The 24,439-nt window shown below is 40.8% G+C and overlaps 1 protein-coding gene across 2 annotated transcripts in view; it reads left to right on the top strand.

The window, feature by feature from the left end:
• The window catches only part of KCTD3 (potassium channel tetramerization domain containing 3), a 65,860-nt gene that overhangs the window by 18,149 nt on the left and 23,272 nt on the right, over nucleotides 1-24,439 (top strand). For both annotated transcript variants that reach the window (XM_048843171.2, XM_048843170.2), the window contains exons 3-10: nucleotides 1,948-1,993; nucleotides 5,432-5,505; nucleotides 6,117-6,175; nucleotides 6,416-6,496; nucleotides 9,170-9,313; nucleotides 11,850-11,940; nucleotides 15,527-15,717; nucleotides 20,406-20,521. In XM_048843171.2, the coding sequence (XP_048699128.1) occupies nucleotides 1,948-1,993; nucleotides 5,432-5,505; nucleotides 6,117-6,175; nucleotides 6,416-6,496; nucleotides 9,170-9,313; nucleotides 11,850-11,940; nucleotides 15,527-15,717; nucleotides 20,406-20,521 (802 nt within the window). The remainder of the gene's footprint in view (nucleotides 1-1,947; nucleotides 1,994-5,431; nucleotides 5,506-6,116; nucleotides 6,176-6,415; nucleotides 6,497-9,169; nucleotides 9,314-11,849; nucleotides 11,941-15,526; nucleotides 15,718-20,405; nucleotides 20,522-24,439) is intronic.

The raw sequence follows: 24,439 nt of genomic DNA, 5'->3' as shown, positions 1-24,439 counted from the left end.
GCCTCCTGCCGCCCCATCCAACCCCTCCTCTCATTCCTGACTGCCCCCCAGGGACCCCTGCCCCATCCAACCCCTCCTGCTTTCTGTCCCCTGACCACCCACAGAACCCACGCCCCCATTCAACCCCCCTTTTCCCCACCCTCTGATCGCCCCTACCCCTATCCACACCCCTGACCACTCCTCGAACCCCCCTGCTCTCTATTCAACCCCCTGTGCTCCCTGGGCCCTTACCGCGCTGCCTGGAGCAGCACTGGCTGGCGGCCCGGCTGCACCAGGATAGGCAACCATGCCGGGCTGTGCAGCTGCACTACCCCAGGAGTTCACAGTCCCCCCGCCCAGAGCATTGTGCCGGTGGCGCAGTGAGGTGAGGCTGCGGGGGAGGGGAACAACAGGGGAGGGGCTGGGGGCTAGTCTCCCCAGCCAGGAGCTCAGAGACTGGGCAGGAGGGTCCCACAGGTCGGTCGTATGTGGCCCGCGGGCCGTAGTTTGCCCACCTCCTGAGCTCCGCTCTCTTTCCTTGACTATGCTTCACCTAAATGCGGATTAAGGTTTCCTGGGGCCCTGGGCCAGAGCAAGTGGGGGGCCCTTCCCAACGCCTTTGCCTGCAGCCCACCCCCATTCTGCCTCTTCTGCCCGTGGAACTGTCCACAACCCCTTTCTGCCCCTTCCCTGGGGCCCACCCCTGTTCCACCCAGGTCCTACCCGTTCTGCCTCCCACTGCAGCCCCGCAATGTCTTTTGCTCCTTTCTGCTTCCCACCCCGCCAGTGGCCCCAAGACTGGCGAAACTCTGTCCCTTGCGCCTCAGGGCTCAGTGGGGAGTGAGAGCTCCTCCAGTCCCAGGGGCACAGAGGGGGGCCAGGTGCTGGGGCTTCCCCCGCGCTTCTGTGGGGGACCAGGGTTGGGGCACTGGGGCTTGTCACACTCCACCTGCCCAGTGGGGTCGGGTGCGGGGGCTTCCCCTGCCGCCCCACGGCTTCTGCACTTGCTTTAATTGGGGATGGGGTCTGCTATGGGGGGCTTCCCCCATCCTGTGACTTCTGCTGGGGCTGCTGGTGGGGGGGAGGCTTCCCCCATCCTTTAGCTTCTGCCGGGGACGGGGTCGGGCCAGGGCTTCTGGGGAAGGATCCTCCACCCCGCCTGCCTGGCGCTGCTGCCAGGGGTGGGGGGGGAATGGGGACTTCCCCCTCCTGCCTGGCAGTTGGGGCTCTCGCCTTCCGCCACCCAGGGACAGATTTTTCCAGAGCCCCTCAGTTGGCCAGGGCCCCTGGGCATGGGTCCTGTCAGCCCAGTGGCTAATCTACCACTGCCTTCACCTACCAACTGGCTCTCAGAACTCCAAGTTCTCATCCCTGGCAGCTAGTGTCTTCGCAGAGGGAGCTAAGCAATGGTGGAATTTTCATGTCACCATGGCTTTCTGCCTTTCATGTTTGAAGAGGATGAAGGAAGAATCCTTGTGAATGAAGCTGTTAGACAGCAATGTCTCTGGCAGCTACACTGGAACCGTGAAGTAAATGGAGTTCCAGGGAGATGTCCTCATGTTCTATGCCATACGGAGGAGGAGGCAGCACAGGGAACCAACCCGCTTCCTGCCCTGCAGCTCCCCTTTCTTCCATGCGAAAGGATCTCAGCAGATGGCTAATTTTTACCTTAGTACAAAAATGACTGTTAAAATAACATTGGAGTATAAATAAGAGCTCCAACAAAAGGTATCTGGATGAGTTTTTCATTAATTTCCTTTCAGAGATCATGAAGAATTCTTGGAGTCATATTGCCCAGAAAATTTGGAGCTTGACACTTGCTCAGTTATTAGGGGACTTCTAACTTTGAGTCATGGAAATATAGATGGGTTATTTGTATAATGGAGAGTTAGAATATTTCTGCACATGTTCAGTGTTCTCTCCTTCTAGACTGCATTATAACTCAAACAAATATTTTGTGCTTTTCAGTTTACTGAGTGGAAGAATTTCAACACTTAAAGATGAAACTGGTGCTGTGAGTAATGCTACTGATAATTTATAAGAATGAATATTTATTTCCAAATTGGATCTATTTAGCAGAAGTGACTTCTATGCTGAAGCTCATACTAATAGTTCTAAAATGATAAGATATTATTGATACATAGATGAGTGTTATAGATACAGTAAATACAGCAGACTAACATTTGACCAAAGTATTTCATTCCTTAAAAGATTTTTACTAGTTAAATAGAACTGCACCCTCCCATATGCTGATGTCACTTTTCCATCAGACGACCACCACCTGAAGACCCAGAAAAGTCAATTTTAACTAAAAAGCATAGGCGCCGACATTCCCTCTTTCCCGTGGGTGCTCGACCCCCTCTGTCTCTGTCCCCATCCCCACTCCACCCCTTCCCTGAATTCCCCGCCCTGGCTCCGCCTCTTCCCTGCCTTCTCTCCTGAGCGCGCCACATTCCTGCTCCTTCTTTCCCCCCCCGCCGCCGAAGTGTGCTAATGCTGCCAAACAGCTATTTGGCGGTGGCCTGGTGGGAAGTGCTGGGAGGGAGGAGGGGGGACGCGGCGTGCTCAGGGGAGGAGGAAAAGGTGGGGGGGGGTGAGGGGAGCTTAGCTGCAGCCACTAATTTAATGAATTAGAGTACCCACAAATTTTTCCCCGTGGGTGCTCCAGCCCCAGAGCACCCACAGAGTCCGCGCCTATGTTAAAAAGCTAATGGTAACATTTTCAGAAGTGCTCAAGTCATTTAGGAGTCAATGGGGCATAAACTTCTAAGTTCCTTTGACCCTATATGACTTAGGTGCATTTGAAAATGTTACCCATATAAACTGAATAGGTTATTTCATACATCATGAAGGAAACTCACAGTGAACTTTCAGAATCGGATCCATAATGAATGGGTTCATAATGAATGCCCAGAGCAAGCATAAAGAAAAGGAGTACTTGTGGCACATTAGAGACTAAAAAATTTATTTGAGCATAAGCTTTTGTGAGCTACAGCTCACTTCATCGGAACCTGTAGCTCATGAAAGCTTATGCTCAAATAAATTTGTTAGTCTCTAAGGTGCCACAAGTACTCCTTTTCTTTATGCGGATACAGACTAACACGGCTGCTACTCTGAAACAGAGCAAGCATAGTTCTGTGCTTTTTAGAATAGAATCATAGAATATCAGGGTTGGAAGGGACCTCAGGAGGTCATCTAGTCCAACCCCCTGCTCAATGCAGGACCACTCCCCCAATTTTTGCCCCAGATCCCTAAATGGCCCCTTCAAGGATTGAACTCACAACCCTGGGATTAGCAGGCCAATGCTCAAACCACTGAGCTATCCCTCCCGCCAACACGATTGATTTCACAACGCGATCAATCTATATCTGACCTATCATTCTTCATCATCAAAGGAAATCTGCACATTTTCTTTTGGTATGAGTATCTTTTTTTACTTCAAACACTACCAGTTAAATTGTTCATGCAGCCAGTATGGGAAACACAAGTTTTGGAAGTGTTAACTGTTCTGTAAAATAGCATAGACTTAAAAGAAAGTAAGTGTTTTAGATTTGAGGGAAAATAGGGTATTTCCAAGAAGGTGAAGTAAAGTTTTGTAGGTGTGACCATTTCAATGAAGGTCAACAACCAACAGGAGGAAAGAGATCCTCTCCGGTACTTTCTTTTCATACTCCGTGTTTCCATTCTAATCTGGATGAAAGAGGAAGATAAAAGAATGTGCATATTGCTACACCAGTGTTTCTTTACTTCTCCCTTTACATACCCAGAAGCAAATGGTTTAAACTTGCTAATTGCTTTGCTCAGTGTTAAAAACTAACACTTTTAAACTGTGGGAGCCATAATCAGAAAAGATTTCAGAGTGGTAGCCGTGTTGATATTCTTAATTTACAAAGTTGAGCCTTGTATGCAGTGTGGTTTTAGCCATGTCTGTCCCAGGATATTAGAGAGACAAGATGGGTGAGGTAACATCTTTTATTGGCCCAACTTCTGCTGGTGAGAGAGACAAGCTTCCAAGCCACACAGAGCTCTTCTTCAGGTCTGGGAAAGTTACTCCCAGCATCACAGCAAAATGCAAGGTGGAACAGATTATTTAGATAAGTAATTAGCACATATTGTAAGGGATCATTCCAGGTTGAGTGGCCCGTTAACACCCTGTGGTCAAAGGCCAAAAAGAAGGGGGATTAGTGGGTTACAGATTGTTGTAATAAAACACAAATCCAGTGTCTCTGTGGATGAATACATTTCACAACGTGATCAATCTATATCTGACCTATCATTCTTCATCCTCAAAGGAAATCTGCACATTTTCAAGTGAGCCTTGGAGCTTAAATTTATTACTTTGCTAGACACTAAAAATCATGGCTTGGAAGCTTGCCTCACCAACAGAAGTCGGTCCAATAAAAGATATTACCTTATCCATCTGGTCTCTTTAATAGTTGAGCCTGCACATGACATTGAAAGTATTGCTAAATCTAATATCAAGAACCTTGCAAAGTAACTTTAACAGTCCTTTGCATCTACAGTGCATAATGTGTGATACTTACTCCATGTACAAATAAACTTTTTTCCTTTAATCAAACTTGTGAACCACAGACATATCAATAATGGAGGGGTAGGGTTAGGGGTTTTTTTAAAAGTATACTAGCCCAAGTGCACACACTTTCTTGACCTTAAAATATGGCATTTGTGATGACAATGTTTAATTATATTTTGCTTGTCCATCAAAGAGACAAGCAAATTTTAATCTTTTGCAATAGACTTGAAAAATTTCAATCTATTATAGAGGTTTATACTGCTGTTCATCTCCTTAGTATTTGAGTCCCTTCCACATACAATCAGTAGCAAAGTCCCTAGTGGACTTCATGAAATCTGTCACTTCTCCCTTTTCCAGGTAAAAACTCTGTTTGCAGTAGGGTCGAGGTGTGTGTTTAAGAGTCAGGGCTGTCCTGTACTCTATGTATATGTTTACACTGCAATTAGACACTCGCAACAGGCCCATGCCAGCTGGCTTGGGCTGCAGGGCTGTTTAATTTTAGGATAGACTTCTGAGCTAAGGTGCAGCCCACACTCTAGGACCTGCAAGGTCGGAGGGTCCAAGACCTCGGGACGCAGCTTGAGCCCAGAACTCTACACTGCAATTAAATAGCCCTGCAGCCTGAGCTCCAGTCTGCTGGAACAGGCCAGCTGTGGGTTTTTAATTGCTGTGTAGACAGACCCTATGTAGAGAAGATAGGGAAGAAACTTCTTGTTTTGTTTGTATCTAAACATTCTGGGCAAAATATTATGAACTGGGTGCCTCACGTGGTCAAATCCCGCAGACCATAATGGGACATGAGACTGATGGGCACCTCAAAAGAGTGTTTCTAAAAGCGATGTTATCTAGATAATATAGTTGTTACTCAAAAGCAAACTCTTAACGCAAAAAGAATAAATTAACTATCTTTATTTGTAGATATTTATTGATAGAGATCCAGCAGCATTTGCACCCATTTTAAATTTTCTTCGTACAAAGGAGCTAGATTTACGGTAAGAAGTTCTAATTCTTCTAAAAATCCTTCTAAGTACAGTTCACATGGGTGGAAATTTTAAAATCCTTTATGATAGGAGTTTTCTAATTCCACTGATCAATCAGATGTTCTGTGACTGTGGGATCTGACTGGTACTTTCTAAGTCCCTCACCGGCACAGTCTAATATGTGGACTCTGGTCCTATTTCCTTAGTTCTATGTGTCATGCAGGTGACAGAATGGACAGAATTTGTTAAACTGCAGTTGAATACAATTTCATATATTTAAACCATTTCAGTACAGTACATTTCTCAATCAAATCTATTGTTGTGGGTTTTTCTGTATTTTTTACTTTAATGTTGTGATCTGTACCCGTAAAGATTAATGTATCTGCAGCTAAAGACTGAGTCCAGCTCTGGGGTGGAAATGTTGTGTTAAGTTATTAAAATATGCTGCTTCAGGAGGTTCAGTTCTGATATTTATTGTGTGAACTCACACTTCTAGTTTTTACTTTGTGATCCCCCAAGATATAATACCTCGTTTAAAAAAAAAAAATCAAGTCTTCTTTTTTCAAAGGGAAAAAAATGTTATTTCAAGGCATTGCTTTCCTTTGTTCTTGTTTTTTTTCCAGGGGAGTGAGTATTAATGTTCTCAGGCATGAAGCTGAATTTTATGGAATCACTCCTTTAGGTAAATGTTTGTATTAAAATTATGTGGTTCCTAATGGTTGCACTGCCATAATAATAACCTACACATGATTCTAAGATTTGGGACAATTATGAGCCAGAAGACTGCTGAACTTATTTGTGCTGAACTTGACAGTATTCAAGCAGATATTTTAAAATCTCATCAACCTCTTTAAATGAAGCTTGAGAAAATAAAACTTCATTGAAGTTCTTTCCTTTTGATGTTAATATATATCTTGTTTAGTAAGAAGACTACTCTTATGTGAAGAGCTGGAACGCTCATCATGTGGCAGTGTCCTTTTTCATGGCTACCTGCCTCCACCAGGTACAGATTCTGTTTTCTTTCACTGTGTACTTCATATACCACTTCCAATCCATTGATCCTTACACTGGATAGTTATGTAAATCTGTCAGCTTGGAGTCGTCATTTTAACCTGCAGTCTGGGTGAACAACTACTATTGATGATAGAAGCTTTAATTTTAAGGTTATGTCTACACTTAGAGCAGCCTATTGCATACATACACCCCTGTAGCATGGGTAAAAATAGCAGTGTAGATGGTGAGGCACTGCTTAGGCGTATGGAGTACTTTAGGATATATACCCTACACAGCTCTCTACACGCTCAAGCAGTGCCTCCCCTTTCTACGCTGCTGTTTTTAGCAGTATAGCATCCCACTGCCAAAGCCTTTTCCCCATGCGTGGCAGGTGAGCTACCTGAGGCCCAGCCCCACCGCCAGCCAGGTGGGCAGCACTGACGTGGCCCCAGCCCTGGGGCTTATGAGCATCAGCCTGCCTGCCCCAGCCTTTCTGCTATGGAAGAGCACCAGGAAGGGAACTGGAAGCAGGCAGGAGGGGCCCTGGGGGTAGATTGTGGGCACGGCCATGCCAGGCTGTTTGGAGAGACACAACTTTCCCCGGCCTATCCTACTCACCACCCATGCTTTTCCCGAAGGGAAAAGCTCCAGCAGTGGGGAAAGGCTGTGGCAGCTCCCAGAGCCTTTCCCCACCAGAGGTTGCTGTCAGTGGCTTTCCCCACTGCAGGGAAAGGCTCTGGGAGTGGGGAGGCAGCCACATGTAACTACACATCACGGTATGGATGGAGCCTGCTTTTTTGCTGAGGCATGTAGCCTACCACGCTGCCAGTGCAGACAAGGCTTAAGAGGGTAAGCTGTTAACACCTGATGCAATATTGTGTACATCCTTTCATTCTTAAATTTGGTGGATGTTTGTATTGCTAGTCTTTTGTATGCATTATGAAATAGTACAGGTTAAGTGGCTGGGAAACACAATGGATTAATGCAGTGGAATTGAGAGTAGACGACGAGAGATTTCCTTGTGCAATATAAGTGGGGTAAATGTTTCTAACTTGAAACCATTTCCCGTAGAGGGAAGTGATTCATATTTTTTCATCCCTCTATGGAGGAAGATGATTTTCAATTCAAGCTGACTTATTTTGAAAAATTACATGAATGTGCCATATTAAAAAATGAATGGTTCGTTCCAAGATCAACTACCATGGTCTGAATAGCACAGCTGGTGCCTTGAGTCTTAACTACAAATAGGAAAATTAGCCTGTTGCTGACAGCAGTTGCTAGCATAGGACCATCTCAAGCCAATGCCAGAAAAGAAGGGGTTCTTGCAACAGATTTTTTGGCAGTCTTGGAGTGTGGCCACTGACTCTTGCTGGTGGCTGCTCTGACAATTTTTCCTAAAATACTTAATTAACTTTAGGAAAAATAAATACATATGTACATATACACGTCCAAATCATTGTAATCTATTTATGTAGTAGGAAGGCGGTAGGAAATAAAGCTCCCCATTCAGCGTACCCGGACTTTGCTCCTGTTCTTGTGCTTGGAGCGTGTCACGGAGTGGGAGCCCCTCACCCTTGCTGGGCAGCTGCCAAGTCCTGTAGCAGCCTGGAGCTGTTGACCTACGGCGGTAGCTACAGCAACTTCAAACGGCGAGTGCAGCCCCAGGCGGGGGAAGCACCAACCCATGTCTCTGTCCCTGCCCCTTGTAATACTTCAGAGAGAGTCTGCCCTGGGGAAGGTGGGTCAGGAACTCACCAGTTGTCTTCCGAGTCCCAGGCTCCCTGTGCCCCAGCCAGGCAGGAGTGCGGAAGTTGCCCAGGAGTGCTCCAGTGACTGAACACCGCAGCTGCCTCCATTGACAAGGGCCACCTCCGGTGCCATGCGCACTGGCCCCATATGTTGCCAGAGCTGCTACCTTGACCCTCGGGGAAGGCTGTGTGGTGTAGGGTGCCGATCCCTGCAGGCGATGCCAGCGCAAACACCAAGGCAGTGCATCTCGCTGCCCTTGGTAACAGCTATTCAGGAGCAACAGCTGGGTGCTGCAGGGTGGGGCCACTACTTTGCCTCCACCCCAATCTCCGCCCAGGTTTTGGAGGCTGATGTGGCTGCACAAAAATCCACTGGTGGCTGTATGCAGCCATGCTGACCGCTTTTGAGAAACATTTAATTACTAGTGTAGAAGGAAAGAATCCCTTTTCCACGCTGTTACAGAAAGAGGTTTTGTGCTGTCTACACTAGCAGTTAAATTATATTTGACATCTGCTGAAGAAGAATGGTTACTGCATTGGGTCAGTTTCATCATACAGATGATTACTGACCCAGTAATCATATCGTCTCTGTGTACCTCTGTGACGTGTACTTTGACTTTTAGTTGTGAACCTAAATTCATTCTTGGCTATTAGGTTTCATGCTAGGCTAATTTAAATGTTTTTATGATTTCTGGTATTGGTTTATGAACCTGACAGAACAACCTATTTGTTTAAGTTTTGCAGCGATTAAACTAAATTTGGTTTTGGAAATAAAATGCAAGAGCAAAATTCGTTAACTTTGAAAGATGACTTACCAGTGTAGTAAGAATTTAAATGTTTGTAATTGTGCTTTGTATATTAACTGTTTTAGAAATTATCCTGGCACAGTAAAAGGTAAATGAAGTATGAAAAAATGTCTTTCCTTTTTCCGATAGGCATTCCCTGTCGTAAAATAAACAGTACTGCTGGGCCATGTATTGATGTTAGAACAGGTCAGAATTACTCTGAAGGAAGTGAGGTCCGAGGAGGTAGTGTCCAAGCTACACTTGCTGGTACTGGGGAAGGCACAGTCAGGCTAGGTAAGGAAAGTTTTCATGTACTTTTATCATGTTGCCAGTGGGATTTCTAGTGGGAAATACCAAGTTAAGGGGTTAATGATAAGTCTGTTCTCAAACTCTGATGGTATATTTTTCTGTTTTTTAAGTATAAACTACACATTCAGCAATACTTTAACATTATGTATGAAAAACTGTTAGTGTTAAGATTGCAATGTCAAGCATTACAAAATTAGGAAATGGCAGGATTAAGGTTACACATTAAACCCTAATTTGTCCCCCAGGGTGCATGTGCACTATGGTAGTCTTGTCTAACCTCACATAAGAATTCTGTTGCAGTCCTAGTCTTGCTTTCAATGCAAGAGAACATCCTTTCTCTTCTTGCTACCCTCTGCCTCATTCACTGTCCATCTTGTGCATTGAATGACAAGGTTTAGTAGAACAAATAACATGTGATCATGTAACTAAAGATTATATCATAATCCACATGCACGGGGGCCATAATTTAAGATGTGCGGGTAACTTGAAGTCTGGCATTTCCTAACTTTCAAGTTCTTGACTTTAAATCCTGTGCAGCATTCTTTTAAAGTAGTTTTTGTGTGTACTTTCCTAGTTTTCTTTAAAAAGACAAAAACAAATTATACTTTCTGTAGCTTATTTATAATTTGTTCCTCTCATGCATCAGCATATGAACCCTGAACCTTCAGCACTGCAGCACAGACTTCTATCACTTGAGCTAAAGAATTAACCACAATATCTGGCGGTGACAGCAGCAGCAGTGTTAGCCTTTGTGGATCAGCTGCTAGAGGAGGCTATGTATCAAACTGTGTCCCTCTGTCTTCCTCCCAAAGGCTGTTGTGTACTGTGTCCTCTAGTGTAACCCCACCCTTTGTTTTGTGTCCACCTGTCCCTCTTACGCTTTTCATCTTCCAAAGAACGTTGTCGCCCCTTTGGCCCAACTGGTGCTGAACAATATTTGGGGTTTGCAGAGTTATTTCTTTTGGGAGGAGAAATTAATGATACAAGTTGGGTATTTCTTTGGTGCAATCCTATTTTATTTACAAAGAATGTACACAAAGACCTGTTTCCCTGAACAGTGTAGAAACAAATAGGCACCTGCCTCTTCGGTGAGTTCTGTTCCCCAATGAGCTCTGACCTGCTGTCTTTCAGAGCAGCCCTCACAACTGCTTCTCTTGCTGTCTGGTGGCTTTCTCCCTCTCACCTACACACAACTTGCCAAACAATCCTCTAGCATTTGCAACTAGTCCAAAGGGGATGACCATACCCACCCCAGACCATGTGGTTTAGCACTGCTGAGGAATCACTGTTTAGCCAATTGCCTTGGGCAGTAGCTACTGTTGTCTCCAGCTGTCTTACTCCATAAAGGAACTTAAGTGCTTCTTCCAGTTAGCCTGAAAAAAGGGTGGTTAGCACACCCATTGGATTTAACAAGGTCTTTGATTGCCTGTCGATTTAAAGACCTGCTTGATTGCAGCCATAACTCCTTCCAGCGTAAGTATTGTGCCCCTGTCGTAATCCCTCCATGTTCTGTGTGCTTCCCCAAGGTTATGTATCTGCCCCCAGTCCTGTCCACCCCACCTCTCCTATTGTGATTTAACCACTCCCCTGTTCAGTGTCTCCTGGTTCTTCTGCTGAATCCATTTTGTCTGTGTCCTACCCAGCTTTCTGTGGAATGCTACAGTGAGGCACTGAGACAAGACGCATACGCAGACCTTTAGAATCATCAGCATTTTTGCTATGTGGCCAAAAAAACCTGTACTTTCCAAAACTTGTCAAGAAATGGTGATTTCTAATACCTTGTAACTCAGCCAAACCTGACTGGTTTCCATGGACCAGCAAAAGGCATGCCCCTAACCCCAAGGCATTCCTGCTGCTGAGTGTCTAACGCCTTCTTCATACAATGTAGGTATTAGAGGTATTCAGAGGTCACGTGAATTTTTTTTTTAGAATGGCAAGTACTAGGCAAACTCAATATAAGGATCTTTGCTATCTCCCCCTAAAATGATTGCTTTTGAAAATGCCACTTTTTCATAACATAGCTTTATATACCCTGCAAGCCAATAGGTAAACTTGAAGCTTATTCTCAAATAATTGACCAATTTGACACACATTAGAAGTTACTTAAAAATAGAAGCCTTTTTTTTTTTTTTTTTTTTTGCAAGAGCACAGCCCTGATTCAATTTACCTGCCAGTTTCTACTTCTTATGAGACCTTTTGATTTAGTAATTATTAGCGGTGTTGCCTCATTCTATGGAAGAACATAAAAGTCCCATGGATTCAGATATCAAAAACGCTGATAGATCTGTAACAGTGATTTAAGATACATTGTCAATCATGTACTTAGCTTGTTTGTATGTACAGCCAGTGCACACCATCTGAGAAGGCAAAGCTTCATTTCTACAAAACAGTCAGTCTTGGAAGTCCTAGTCTGAGACTTTTGGATTTGGTCTCCCAGCCTCTCACCTTGTATATTTAAATTGGTTAAAGAATGATGTCTGTAACTGAGGATAACCCTTTTCTTTTCATTACTATTTTCTAGGATTTCCTGTGGATCCACGAAAGGTTCTGATAGTAGCTGGCCACCATAACTGGATTGTAGCTGCATATGCCCATTTTGCTGTTTGCTATAGGTATAAATGACTTAGTAGTTTCTGGTGGATTGGGTTTTTAACTTGATTTTCCTTTCCTTCTACACAAACTGTTTTACTGAATTTGCAGATTTACTGAACATTATGTTGCTAATTTCTGCTAAATTTTAGGAAATTTCATAGTTCTATTTAATTTGATAGTTGAGCACACACATTTCATGTGTTCCTTTTTTTTTTTAAGTACTGATAGGCCACATATAGTGTTGGCAGACGCAATATGGGGAAAATCTTCTAACTGTTCTGGTTCACCCCATTCCCAACACAGCTGCTGAATTCCTTGCTGTTGCAGTGATGGACTTCCCTTGAAACCTTTGCTTACATTTAAAAAAAAAAAAAGATTTTATGATACTACTGAGAGTTAGAAAGTTGAGTAATTGACACTAGACTTTTGACTTAATTGGTTGATCAACTGTATTTAACACAGGATTTTTTTAAAGGTTTTTGGAAGACTCATTTCAAATCTTCCTTCTACTATATACCTAACAAGAAATTGAAAAATATGGGTGTCTTGAAAATGTGTTCAGATTAAAGCATTGCAATATTCTAAACGCCTTATGCCTCGGCTGTGGGATGGACACACTGCTATTTGTCTGGCTTTCTGCTTGCTTTTATGTATTTGTAAAGTGACTGGTTGGTATTCCCTGTGTTAAAAAACTTCAGTTTTTTTAGCTATTTAACTGGGCTGTGTAATAGCTGAATAAGTATTTGTTGCTTTACTCAGCCACTGTGCAATAGAATATGTATGTAAGATATTTGTAAATGAGTAACTTTACTGGGTTCAGTAAAAAGTGGGTGCAGAATTGCTTTACTGATGCATTTTCTTAATATAAATGATTTAGGAACCTACTTCCAACAATGGTACATTACAAGATTGTTTTCAAAAGAAGAAAACATTTCCCATAAGTTATGTAGCCAGTTGTGCAATATTTTATTGCATGTGTGGGAAAAATGATTTCTTGTCTACAGTACTGGTAACCTGAACCTTAACACCACTTTGTTCTCCTGAACCTCTGATTTGATATCCAGCTGTATATTGACTCAGGGCTCACCATCTTAGTCACTCCCTGTCTTGGTCTTGATTCAGCATGGCTCACTTCTGATCTCTGAACTCCTTCTCTCTAAACATTATTTATTCTACTTCATTATCATTCCTCATCTAGGCTGACCTGTATAACACAAGCCGTATATGCTAATAATCTTCCTATTATTCTTCCCCTCTTCCCAAAGTTCATCTTTTGATGAACTTGTTTCTTGAGGTATGTCTACACTGCCAGTGGAAGCAAGCCTCTGGCCCAGATTGACAGTCTTGGGCTATCGGGGCTTGTGCTAGTGATCTAAAAATAGCTGTGTAGACAGCGCTTTGAAGCTGTGACTTGGGCTGGAGCTCAGTCTCTGAAGCCTCGGGAGAGGCGTTGGTTTGTTGTAGCTTGTTCTCACTTACATTAGAACTAATGGAATTTTTCCAGCATTTTTTAGAATATCTGGCACCTGGGAGGCAGTAATTTTAAAATAACAGTACCTATGAATTGCTAGCATATTTTCCTAATATGTGTGCATGATACCTTAAACCAGATTGTTTGGCTATTTTGAGGTAGCATTGCCTCTGTAGAATGTGAGGCTAGAGAAGGAAGTGCTGTTGCTAAAAAAAAATTTTAAAATAGCAATTTACATTAAATTGGCTGTGACGCCCATGTGGTTAGAAATATTTTTAAGTCTCTTTGCATATTTATCAAATAAATCATAATGCTTGAAAGGACGTATGATAAATGAACACGTCAAACATATCTCATATTTAACATGAATTTTTTTAAACACTTATGTAAAGCCTACAGAAAAATAGGGCATCCTTAAAAATGTAGCATTTCATCTTGCAAATGAAAATTGTGGAATCCTTTAAAACTTCTTAAATTCATAAGTTTAAGTATTTGGCATCTGTAGTGTCCAAGAACTTTTCAAAAATGCAGTCCTACAGGCAAAATGCAATATAATGACAGAGCTACAGTTGCTAGAGCTATTTCTGGAGTCACATATCTTAATAGCCTAGATTGATCAAGCCAGTAATAAAGAGACATATAGGTAAACAGAAAAAATGTCCAAGGTGGTCATTTACATATTATTTGGTCATAAAACATTCAATTAGATAGATGTAAATAAAAATATAAACATCTAAAATTAATTGTAATGCAGGAGCTGCGTTCACCAAGCACACTGATCCTATCATTTCAAGGGAAAAAGGTACCCCCATTTGGCTTAAACTAGGCTGATATAAAGCCTTGGGTTGTGAATGAGATCTAGTAGGCCAAAATCTTCCCTGGATAAATAGAATGCAACTTCCATTAAATTGTGGGCTTACTCCAGGGCTGGTCCCTGTCTTTTACTCATTTTAATATATATTTCGTTATTGTATATGTGGGCAAATAGATTTGTTAATTTCACACTAGAAAAGAAATAACTCAGAAGCGCTAAAACACCTTCTTGTGTTTTTGCCTTCTTGCTGTGACAAGTGGAGTAAAATCAAACTTAATTACAAAGTTTTTTTTCTTTTCTTCAGTAAAAGCTATGCAAAATTTAAATAGGGACTCAAGGTGGGATTTGGTTTACTCTACTGTAAAATGATGTCAGGTTGAAATTTGAGGGAGTAAAAATACAGACTTTTTTATAAGAACTGCAATATTATGTCTTGTTTCTTTGTAACTTTTAAAGAATGGTTCATTCTAAGTATTTTACATTTTTAATCAAAAATGTTTTATAACATTTGTGTACTGTTTCATTAATCATCTTTTTCTTCTATTCTGCCTTACTCTTGAATGTTTTTCCTCTGTAAGTGTTCTGTTTTTTGTCTGTTTTCCATTTACTGGTGTTCTTACCCTCCACCTTCTGTGTGTTGCATCCCTTCTTACGGTCTTCTGCATTGCACTCACAGTCTTCTGCATTGCCCTGTGTGTCAGTAACATTGAATTACAAAGAAAATCTCTAAGCACTGGCAAATAATTATTTAGAACTAAGATTTCTAGGCAATGACATGCAGTCTTGATCACACAGTGTAGCAGAGTGGCAGAAAATAGAAATGTAGTAGAGATTATAGTGAGATTGCTGTATTTATTAGGTAGCACAGTTATACATAAATCAGTGTTTTGTATGATTCACATTCAGTTGAGCATGAGTAGGATCCCTAGCAATTGTTGGGTGGGGGCAGAACCTTAAAGGTGTATCTTAAACTGGCAAAACCAGGACAATAAGATTAAAATTCCATCCTTTTGCTTGTTTCCTTCTGGCTGGGTGTTGCAGGTCACAATATCACCTACTTTTCCGAAGCTGCCTTGCAGAAGATCATATGTTCTGCATTACCAAGGCCTAATAAATTAACTTTTAACACTGTATTTAATCCAGAATTCCTGTATTTTGTGGCTGTAGGCCTGTGAAGAGTATGTTAATATCAGAATCCTTTATTTGATATTGTTTTATAACTTAGAGGAAATATAATTGGCTTGTAAGACTGACTATAGGTACAAACTCCAAACTGAGGCTGTTTGGAAAGTGTACTTTTTAAAATTCTCATCCTTCCCAGAATCAAAGAATCTTCAGGATGGCAACAGGTTTTCACAAGTCCATATCTGGATTGGACTATCGAACGAGTGGCTCTGAATGCCAAGGTCGTTGGAGGCCCACATGGGGACAAAGATAAGATGGTTGCTGTTGCGTCTGAGAGTAGCATCATTCTGTGGAGCGTTCAGGATGGCGGTAGCGGTAGTGAAATTGGTGGGTATGACAGTTTTGTGTGACCATGTCTTACTGCTAATATCTTCTGACTCATAAAAATATAGTTCCACATGTAGTCTGACTGGATAATTCATAACAAACATTTACATAGATTTAATAAAAAATGAATTTTGGTACAGCAATCTAATATTAACATTTTTGTGTGTACCTTTCTGCCCTTCATTTTGATCTGGAGACGCTTCCTTCTGAGTGAGTGAAAAGAAATACAATCCAAAAATCAGTGTCTCTGTATTGGGCAGAGGCAGTTCAGAGCCATCATTCATGTTAAAGTGTCATTGGTAGCTTGTTTATCTGACAACATGGATTAGAGTTAAACTCAATCCATTAGACTCTGTTCTTCAGCACTACAAGTTGGATTTGAACAGAAGACTTTGAGGTGAAAGGCTTAGGGTACATCCACACTGCAATGAAAAATCCAACGGCACCACGTCTCAGAGCTGGGGTCAATTGACTTGGGTTCACAGTGCTTGGGCTATGGGCCTAAAAATTGCAGTGTAGATATTTGGGCTCGGGGTGGAGCCTGGGCTCTGAAACCTGGGTGGTTTGGTCTCAGAGCCTGAATGTCTACACTGCGGTTTGCATCCTGGGCCCTGTGAGCCCAAGTTAGCTGACATAAGCTAGCCTCGGGTCTTTTACTGAAGATTAGGTGCATCCTAAAACGATTGCCAACTTATCCTTTTTTTCTTGCTTTGTTCTATTGTAGGTCATATTTTAGATTTTTTTTTTTAAAGTCTGCTTTTGCTAATCTTCTTATAAAATGTAGTTCCTAAATAGAATTTTGGAGACAGCTATTTGCCACTGTAGTCAGCATTTTAAACAAAAATACAAATTATATTAGTGTGGGCATGTAGTACTGGGTCCCAAACGGTTTAGCATCAAAGGGTTCACAATACTAGAGGTCATATAAATATGAAAAATGTTTTCAGAGAAACAAACATTCCTTAGTACAGCTGTGATTGATGGTTTGTCTGATTTATTAAAATATATAATTGCTTAAAAACATGAATAATGGGCTTTTGGGGAAAGAGGAGAGGCTGGTAATTGGGAATATCCTCAATTCCAAGAGTGGTATGTAAGTCATGGTTTGAAAGATAGTGACAACCTGTTTCCTCCAGCCATAAAGTACTGTCACCATAGATTTAATTTAATAAGCTTAGTACCAAGAATAATTGTAACCTCTTAATTTAGACATTTTTTTCTGAAATTGGCTGCAAATTTGTTCAGTTCATTCTCTATTGCTCTTTCCTTTTAACACGAAAATACTAAGACCTAGAATATGATGGGAGCTAATGTAATTGATGTGAAATTATTAAATATAGTCTAAAATATTTGGGAGTTTCAGTTCAGGTTGGCTTATTTAAAATAAAGACAAAATTTACTTTAAAACATGCATTCCAAAATGCAAGATTAAGGTTTATCTTTATTCATGGATATTTAATTTTTCTTGATGTTCACAGTGGTATCTCAGCACTTTACAAATATTAATGAATATTGCTTTTGAGAAGTGAGGAAGCATGATCCTTCTTATGACAGGTGGGGAAACTGAAGCACAGAGAGCTGAAGTGTCTTTCACAAGGTCACACAGGTACTCTGGCAGGATGGGGAATAGAACCCAGCTCTTTCTATCCCATTTTGCAGAGCAACCAGCAGGCTAAATGTTTTTGGTGAAAGTTGCTATCATTATTTTGAACATGGGAAAACTTCGGAAAAATCAAAATGTTCATGAAAAATTCCATGTCTTAAAAAAAAAATTTAGATTTTTTTTTTAATTTGAAACATTCTGGCCATCTGTATTGTGTGTGTTAGTCAATGTTATGAACTAAGTGTTCCACACTTCCGTTTTTACATTGCTTTTATAACTCAAATGTGTGGGGTTCCCCACTTCCCCCAATTCAATTAAACTAAGCAATCCAGTAACACAACAATAAAATAGTTTTACTGGTCTATTTCTCTTGCGGAGTCAAATGTTTGAAGCCCTGCCTTGGGATAGTGAGGCAGTAGTTTTTCCATGTCCTGTAAAAGAAACAATTTGTTGTTACAAATGCTCTTCAGACCCTGACAACACCATCCACAGAAAATTGCAAGGGCTGGCATCTCCATGATAGAGCTCTCCCAGAGGCTGTACTCCTTTCAATATTACTTATGTAGGACACCGCTGCTGGATTGCTGCTATAAGCAGTGTTTTACTGAGAGGGCCCCTTAAGACAAGAACCTGTCATTACTTATACCATCGTCTTCCCTGTAGATGGCCGTCAAGATTGTTGAGCCTAACCAGGAGTGACACTTTAAATTCCTTCAGACCATTCAAGCTGTCTTCCTTGATTTCCCTGAACCTTATCCTTCTCTGGAGTAATCAATTCTAGTTGTTTCCCTTTTTTTATTATTGCCTGCTTTTATGTGCCTGGTACTGCTGAATATAATCTGCATCAGAGAGGATACCCCATGACCTGAAAAATCATTTGGCATCATAATTAAAGCACTAGTGTATAACAAGCCTACTGACTGCCATCATCAAGCATAGTAGACTATTATTCTTTTGTTTGAAATGGCATCTTGATTTTTGTCATTTGAATTTATCCAAATAAAGTTTTTGGGGGATTTCCACTGTTTAAATACTCTTCAAGAAATATCTGCTGAGTTTTAGTAGAGGCATTTGCACAACTCTTGGAGATATGCCACTACATTATTTATTAAAACATTTTAAGTGGCTGTATAAGATCTTTGTGTAACTTACTGTAAATGTCAGTACAGTAGACAACTGTACACTGAGAAATTCCTTACTTGGCAGTACATGTATCTTAATGAGCAGTTTTATAATGAAAGAAGATAGGTTTATGCTTACACCCCTACAGTATTTAGTGCTGAGTTACTTCTTGTCTGGTTGATCTAGCTGGCAAGCATCCTACCAAATCACCCCCAAGAAAACAAACTTGGAGAACTATGAAAACTCTTCAATGTTGATTTGCTGTGACTCTTCAAAAACAGTTTGATTTCATACTAAATGATATAGTAAACTCATTTAAGCTTGTCAGTCAGTACCAGTCGTATTAGACCCTGAAGAGAGACTGTGGGCAGTTCTACACTTAATGCTACAGCAGCGCAGCTGCACTGCTTCAGTGAAGATGCTACTACTCCAAAGGGAGAGCTTTTCCTGTCGGCATAGTTAATCCACCTCTGCAAGAGGCGATAGCTATGTCGACGAGAGAAGCCCTCCTGTTGACATATTGCATCTACACTGAAGATTAGGTTGGTATAACTGCATTGCTCAGAGGTGTGGATTTTTCACACCCATGAGCGACATAGTTATACCAATGTAAGTTTATGGTGTAGACCTGGCCTGAATGCCATTGTAATATCTTGTGCCACTAGAAGAAAATAAGTGTTGCAGTGAAGTGAAATGAGTCAGCTGCAGTATTTAGGTTGACTCAGTTCCCTATTCACGTGATAACAATGAGAATTCCAAAAATTTGAACATCAAAGATTCATCTCAGTTTTTTGTCTTTTGAACCTCTTTTGATCTCAGTACTGGTTAACATCCAGTAATCGAAGTAGTGATGGGTGAAAGTACCAGTAATACTCATAGTGGGTGGTGGTGAAGCGGTGAGAAATGTGTAAAAAAAAGTATTTAGACAGGACCAGTAGGTGTAAGACTTGAAAGAGGGAAAAAATAAGGGTCTATTATTTCTGTAGTACTGCTTCAAATATCCTAATTATTGGTTGAACAACTCATATCAGACTGATATTTTTTGAGCAAACTGTTAATTTTATTGAGTTGCTCATGCGTGCTTGGCTGTTATTTTTGACAGTGTTAATCTTCGTTGTTAAGCAATTGCAATTTCTATGATTGGCTGATCATAAAGAGATGTTTTAGACTTAGAAGCAGGGTTTACTGTGACAATTGGTCAAATGCCACCAAAACAATTTCCAAAAGCCAAATTTGGGCACTTTCAAAAATCATGTTCATTGTAAGGGATCTTCCAGTGTATCCTGATAAGTACATCTTTCAGAATTAGTTATAAATGTGTGTCCGTTGGAGTGTATGTTTCCTAGTAATATAATAACCACAAGACACATCTTTCTGCAATGTAGAAAGAAGTAAAAGTGATATATTTTTCTGCTTAATTATATTTGCCTGTAATAGTTCATTTAGGTACAGAGGTGGCTGCCATAGCAAAAAAGGAAGCTGGTTTGTTTTAATTTCTGATCATTATATTCCTAAAAGAATTTGTTCAAAGGACAATATCATGCATCCTTCATATCACTTTTAGTTATGTTTTTGACAATTTTTGCCAAATTTATGTAAGCTCTTAGTCATTTGTGGACAGCACTTCTGATCAGCTTTAACTGTACATTTATAAATTAGAGCTTGTTTTCAAATTAGAGCTTAGTACAGTATTTTGATCCTTCATTAGTTGGTGTTCGTAAATGATTTGAGGCCTTAGGATAAAGGTGGCTATAGAGAAACAAGGAATTTATTATTATTTTGCAACATCACTTTTCCCGAAAAAGAAACATTGACTGCATCAGCAGATTACTGCATGTTGAAGTAAAAGTAGTTTAAATTCATTATAGGTCTAAAGAGAGGAGAGAGAGATTCCATCTTCACTGTTTTTCTTTTTTTGTATTTATTCTGAAAACAAGTTTCATAGACTCTCTATTTTTTGTAGGAGTGTTCAGTCTTGGAGTCCCTGTAGATGCCCTCTTCTTCATTGGCAACCAGCTAGTGGCTACTAGTCATACAGGGAAGGTTGGAGTGTGGAATGCTGTGACTCAGCACTGGCAGGTGTGTTGAACTGAAGCATTTTATTAATACATCGGTGTTTATCAAAAACTGATACGTTTTATGAGGAAACAAGAACAAAATCCATTTTTTTCAGATAATGCATAAATGTTATTTTTCTAACATCAGCATTTTAATATTGTAAGACTCTGACTTGTGCCTATCATTTTGATATCTTCAAGCATCATGCCTTTAGGTATTTTGTCTCCCAGAATGTTTCAGAGTTTATCTCTATATAATACTGTTGAGCATTCCATTTCTTTATGCTCTTAAATAAAAAAAGAGAACTTTTAGGCATATAAAAATATTAAATGTCATCCATGAGTGTCTTCAGAACCTTCTTCCCTTGGCCACTACCACTGGTTTAAAAGCTTTGTTTTCCTAATGGGACCCCATGCTTGAACTCAGATATGTAGTTCCAGTAGGAAATTTAATATATTACAACGAAAAGTGGCCACAGTTCTCAGAGGAGCATATCCAAAACTTCAGATATGAGTTTGTAAGTCTTTTGTGACCATGAAAAGTATGGCACAAACTGAGACTCTTCCTTTTATAGCACTGTATATCATGCCTCAAAAGCATCTATTTTATATCTATATACATCATAGATATGCTGTGATTTTTTTATACATATTATGCATTCTGACAACAGGAATAGAGATTCTTGGATTCCAGACAAGACTGAGGGAAGAGTTTGGGCATTCATGCAAGAAACAAACCTTGTAACGCAGCCAGATGAATGTCTCCATGGTACAACGTAGGGACAGAATGTAATGAAATCCGAGGCTGTCTTGCAAATCTCAAGTGGCAGAACTGACCTGAGGCTCACTCCTGCGACTGCCATAGCACTAGTTGACGAAGTTCTGATTTGGCCCTTTAGCAACAATCCTGCCAATGAATAACACAGAGAGTGCAAAAAGGCAACCAAAGCGGCACAGTTCTTTAGTTATATAGTGAGGGCTGACCTAATATGTTTGCATCAAATGAAACAAGCTGAAAGGCCTTTTTAAAATCTAAATTAACACCATGCAAAATGCAAGAAACCATTTGAAATATTTTTGAAGTAATGCCACCTTTTGATTAGGATAAAGTTTCACAAAATATGCTGGTGGAACAAGGTGAAAGGAACTGTCAACTTAGGAAAAAGAATTGGCTTCTTCATATGCCCTCCTTTGCTTCCTTCTTTATTTTCAGACCTCATAGATAGATGTGTTTGCAAGGCAAGAATTTGAACTTTTTTTCAGTTCTGCTAACTGAGTAACTATCAATATTCTCTCCCTCTGAAGTATGTGGATCAGTGTCCAGTTACCCAGGAAAGAATTTTCTGTAGTATCTGGCTAGTGAATCTTGCCCATATGCTCAGGGTTTAGCTGATCGCCATATTTGGGGTCGGGAAGGAATTTTCTTCCAGGGCAGATTGGAAGAGGCCCTGGAGGTTTTTCGCCTTCCTCTGTAGCATGGGGTACGGGTCACTTGCTGGAGGATTCTCTGCTCCTTGAAATCTTTAAACCACAATTTGAGGACTTCAATAGCTCAGACATAGGTGAGAGGTTTTTCGCAGGAGTGGGTGGGTGAAATTCTGTGGCCTGCGTTGTGCAGGAGGTCAGACTAGATGATCATAATGGTCCCTTCTGACCTTAGTATCTATGAATCTTTTTGAACTTGTAGCTCTCTGCACTGTGCCACGTGATTTTGGTCTGGAATTTACCAGTAGTATTATAAACATCTTTTAAGACAAGTTTCAGTGGTAGCTGTGTTAGTCTGTATCTTTTACTTCATACATCTGATGAAGTGGGTTCTAGCCCATGAAAGCTTATGCCCAGATAAATTTTTTAGTCTCTAAGGTGCCACAAAGACTCCTCTTTTAAGAGGTTTTGTTAAAGTTACCATTCTGTATAGCAATTTAATATCGTTACTGTTCCTAGTCAGATTCCTAAGACTTTTGTATCTCCTCAGCAGACCACTACTTGTAATAGCTGCTAGAGTCCTTGGGCTATCACAAGAATTTGGTTTAGGTTCCCTTCTGGTGTCAGTTGGATTTATTTTTAGTGAGGAAGGGAATTTTTGACAACCTTCACTATCCCTATCAAGGTGTAAAAGGTTACTCCCACCCCTGACCTTGTATAATTCTGTGTCACAATTCTGAATTGCAGCTGTCTCAGAACTCTGGTTCTCCAGGGTTAGTCACACAGGCTTCTGGGACATCAAAAACAATTTGCAAATTCTGGAAATCAATAAGTTAATATAAATTTATGAAACTATTAACTATACTTCCCCTCTCCCTAACAATATATCTGATCACCTACAACCATTTTGGCAGTAAAACATATTTCTTAGACCGTATTAAAGAGCTTGCTGGTAAAGCCCTTGAAAATTGCGAGAGCAAAAATAATAGGTGTAGAAACCAAAATGGTGTTCCTGATTGTAGTACTTAAATTGAAAACTGGGTAATTTTATGGCTATATCAACAGGATTGCTCATTGAAAAGGAACAGTGAATTTTCAGAAGAGCACATAGGCTACCAAAGATAGCATAAAGGAAAAGATCTCATAAATGAGGGAAATGAAGCAGTTTTCATAAAGTAGATGCCACAGTTCATTTCCCTTACTCTTCAGGTTTTTTTTTTTTTTTTTTTAAATTAACTAGATTTGGAACATACAACAAAGGCCTATGCAAAGACATGAGTTACTCCCTTTTGAGTTAGAAGAGGGAATGAAAATTATAACCTTGTATAAGGTACTTCCACTTAGAGGGGGCATACTCTCAAATACAGTGCTGGTTCTTGGGCTTTTGTAATCCTGCTTCACAAACTAGAAAACGTAGAAGACTTTCCTCACAACCCACAGTCATTAACACAAAAAAATCATTTAAACTTTGTGCTTCAGTAGGTTCTTGTTCTGCCTTTTTTGGGAGAGCCATTCTCAATTACATTGGGCAGGGGGGTTATGGTGTCCTGTGATCTTGGTATAAACACAATAAATACTCGATTCTCTTTAGTTGATGCTTTCCCATCCCCTTCTTTCTGAATTGCCCATAGTTCAAGCTCTACTTTTAAAGAAGATTTTTCTCTTTCAGCCACTCTCCCTCTAGCTAAGAGAGATCCTTTATATAATTCCTCCTCAGGATGTTATAATTTTTTCTGTATCCATAATAGATTCTGGCGTCTCGTCCCTGTTTCTCAGAGACTGGGGCAGACTAGCTGAGGTGGCTTTCCCTAATGCTCATTCCCCAGGCAAGATTTTGATGGCATATGATACAGCAAGAAGGTTATAGGCATTAGATAATCTAGCAGTGAAAATCAGTAATGTGTAAACAGTTAGAAGATGTTGAGTTTTCAGTTTTTTAAATTGACAACACTGTATTAAATTGTTCACATAAAGATATCCGTCTGGCAAATAGTAATTCTCAGTGCCACTTATAGCTAGCCACTTATAGCTAGCCACTTATAGCTAGCCACTTATAGCTAGCCACTTATGCTAGCCACTTATGCTAGCCACTTATGCTAGCCACTTATGCTAGTAAGAACTGTTGTCATGTAATTTGAGTCTTATTTCTAGATGTATCTCAAGTTCTTATCTACGAGGTAAAAATTGCTCATCATTTGGTCACTTAAGCTATGTCTACACTATGAGCTAGGTGGCTGATCCCCTTGCTTGCGTACATATAGTCGCGGTAGCTCTCTGAGCTAGCGCAAGTATGAAATAGCAGTGTAGCCACGGTTGCATGGGTAGTGGCAATGGAGCTGTGCCGAATACAAACATCGAATCATAGAAGGGACCACAAGGGTCATCTAGTCCAGAGGTTCTCAAACTTCATTGCACTATGACCCCCTTCTAATAACAAAGTTATTATATGACCCCAGGAGGGGGCCAGAGCCCAAGCCCTGCCGCCTTGGGTGAGGGGAGAAGGGGCCACAGCCCG

This window comes from Caretta caretta, chromosome 3 (genome assembly GCF_965140235.1).
Source record: "Caretta caretta isolate rCarCar2 chromosome 3, rCarCar1.hap1, whole genome shotgun sequence".
Classification (NCBI taxonomy): Eukaryota; Metazoa; Chordata; order Testudines; family Cheloniidae; genus Caretta; species Caretta caretta.
Note: the sequence above shows the minus strand (reverse complement) of the source record. Positions and strands in the feature narration are given on the sequence as shown.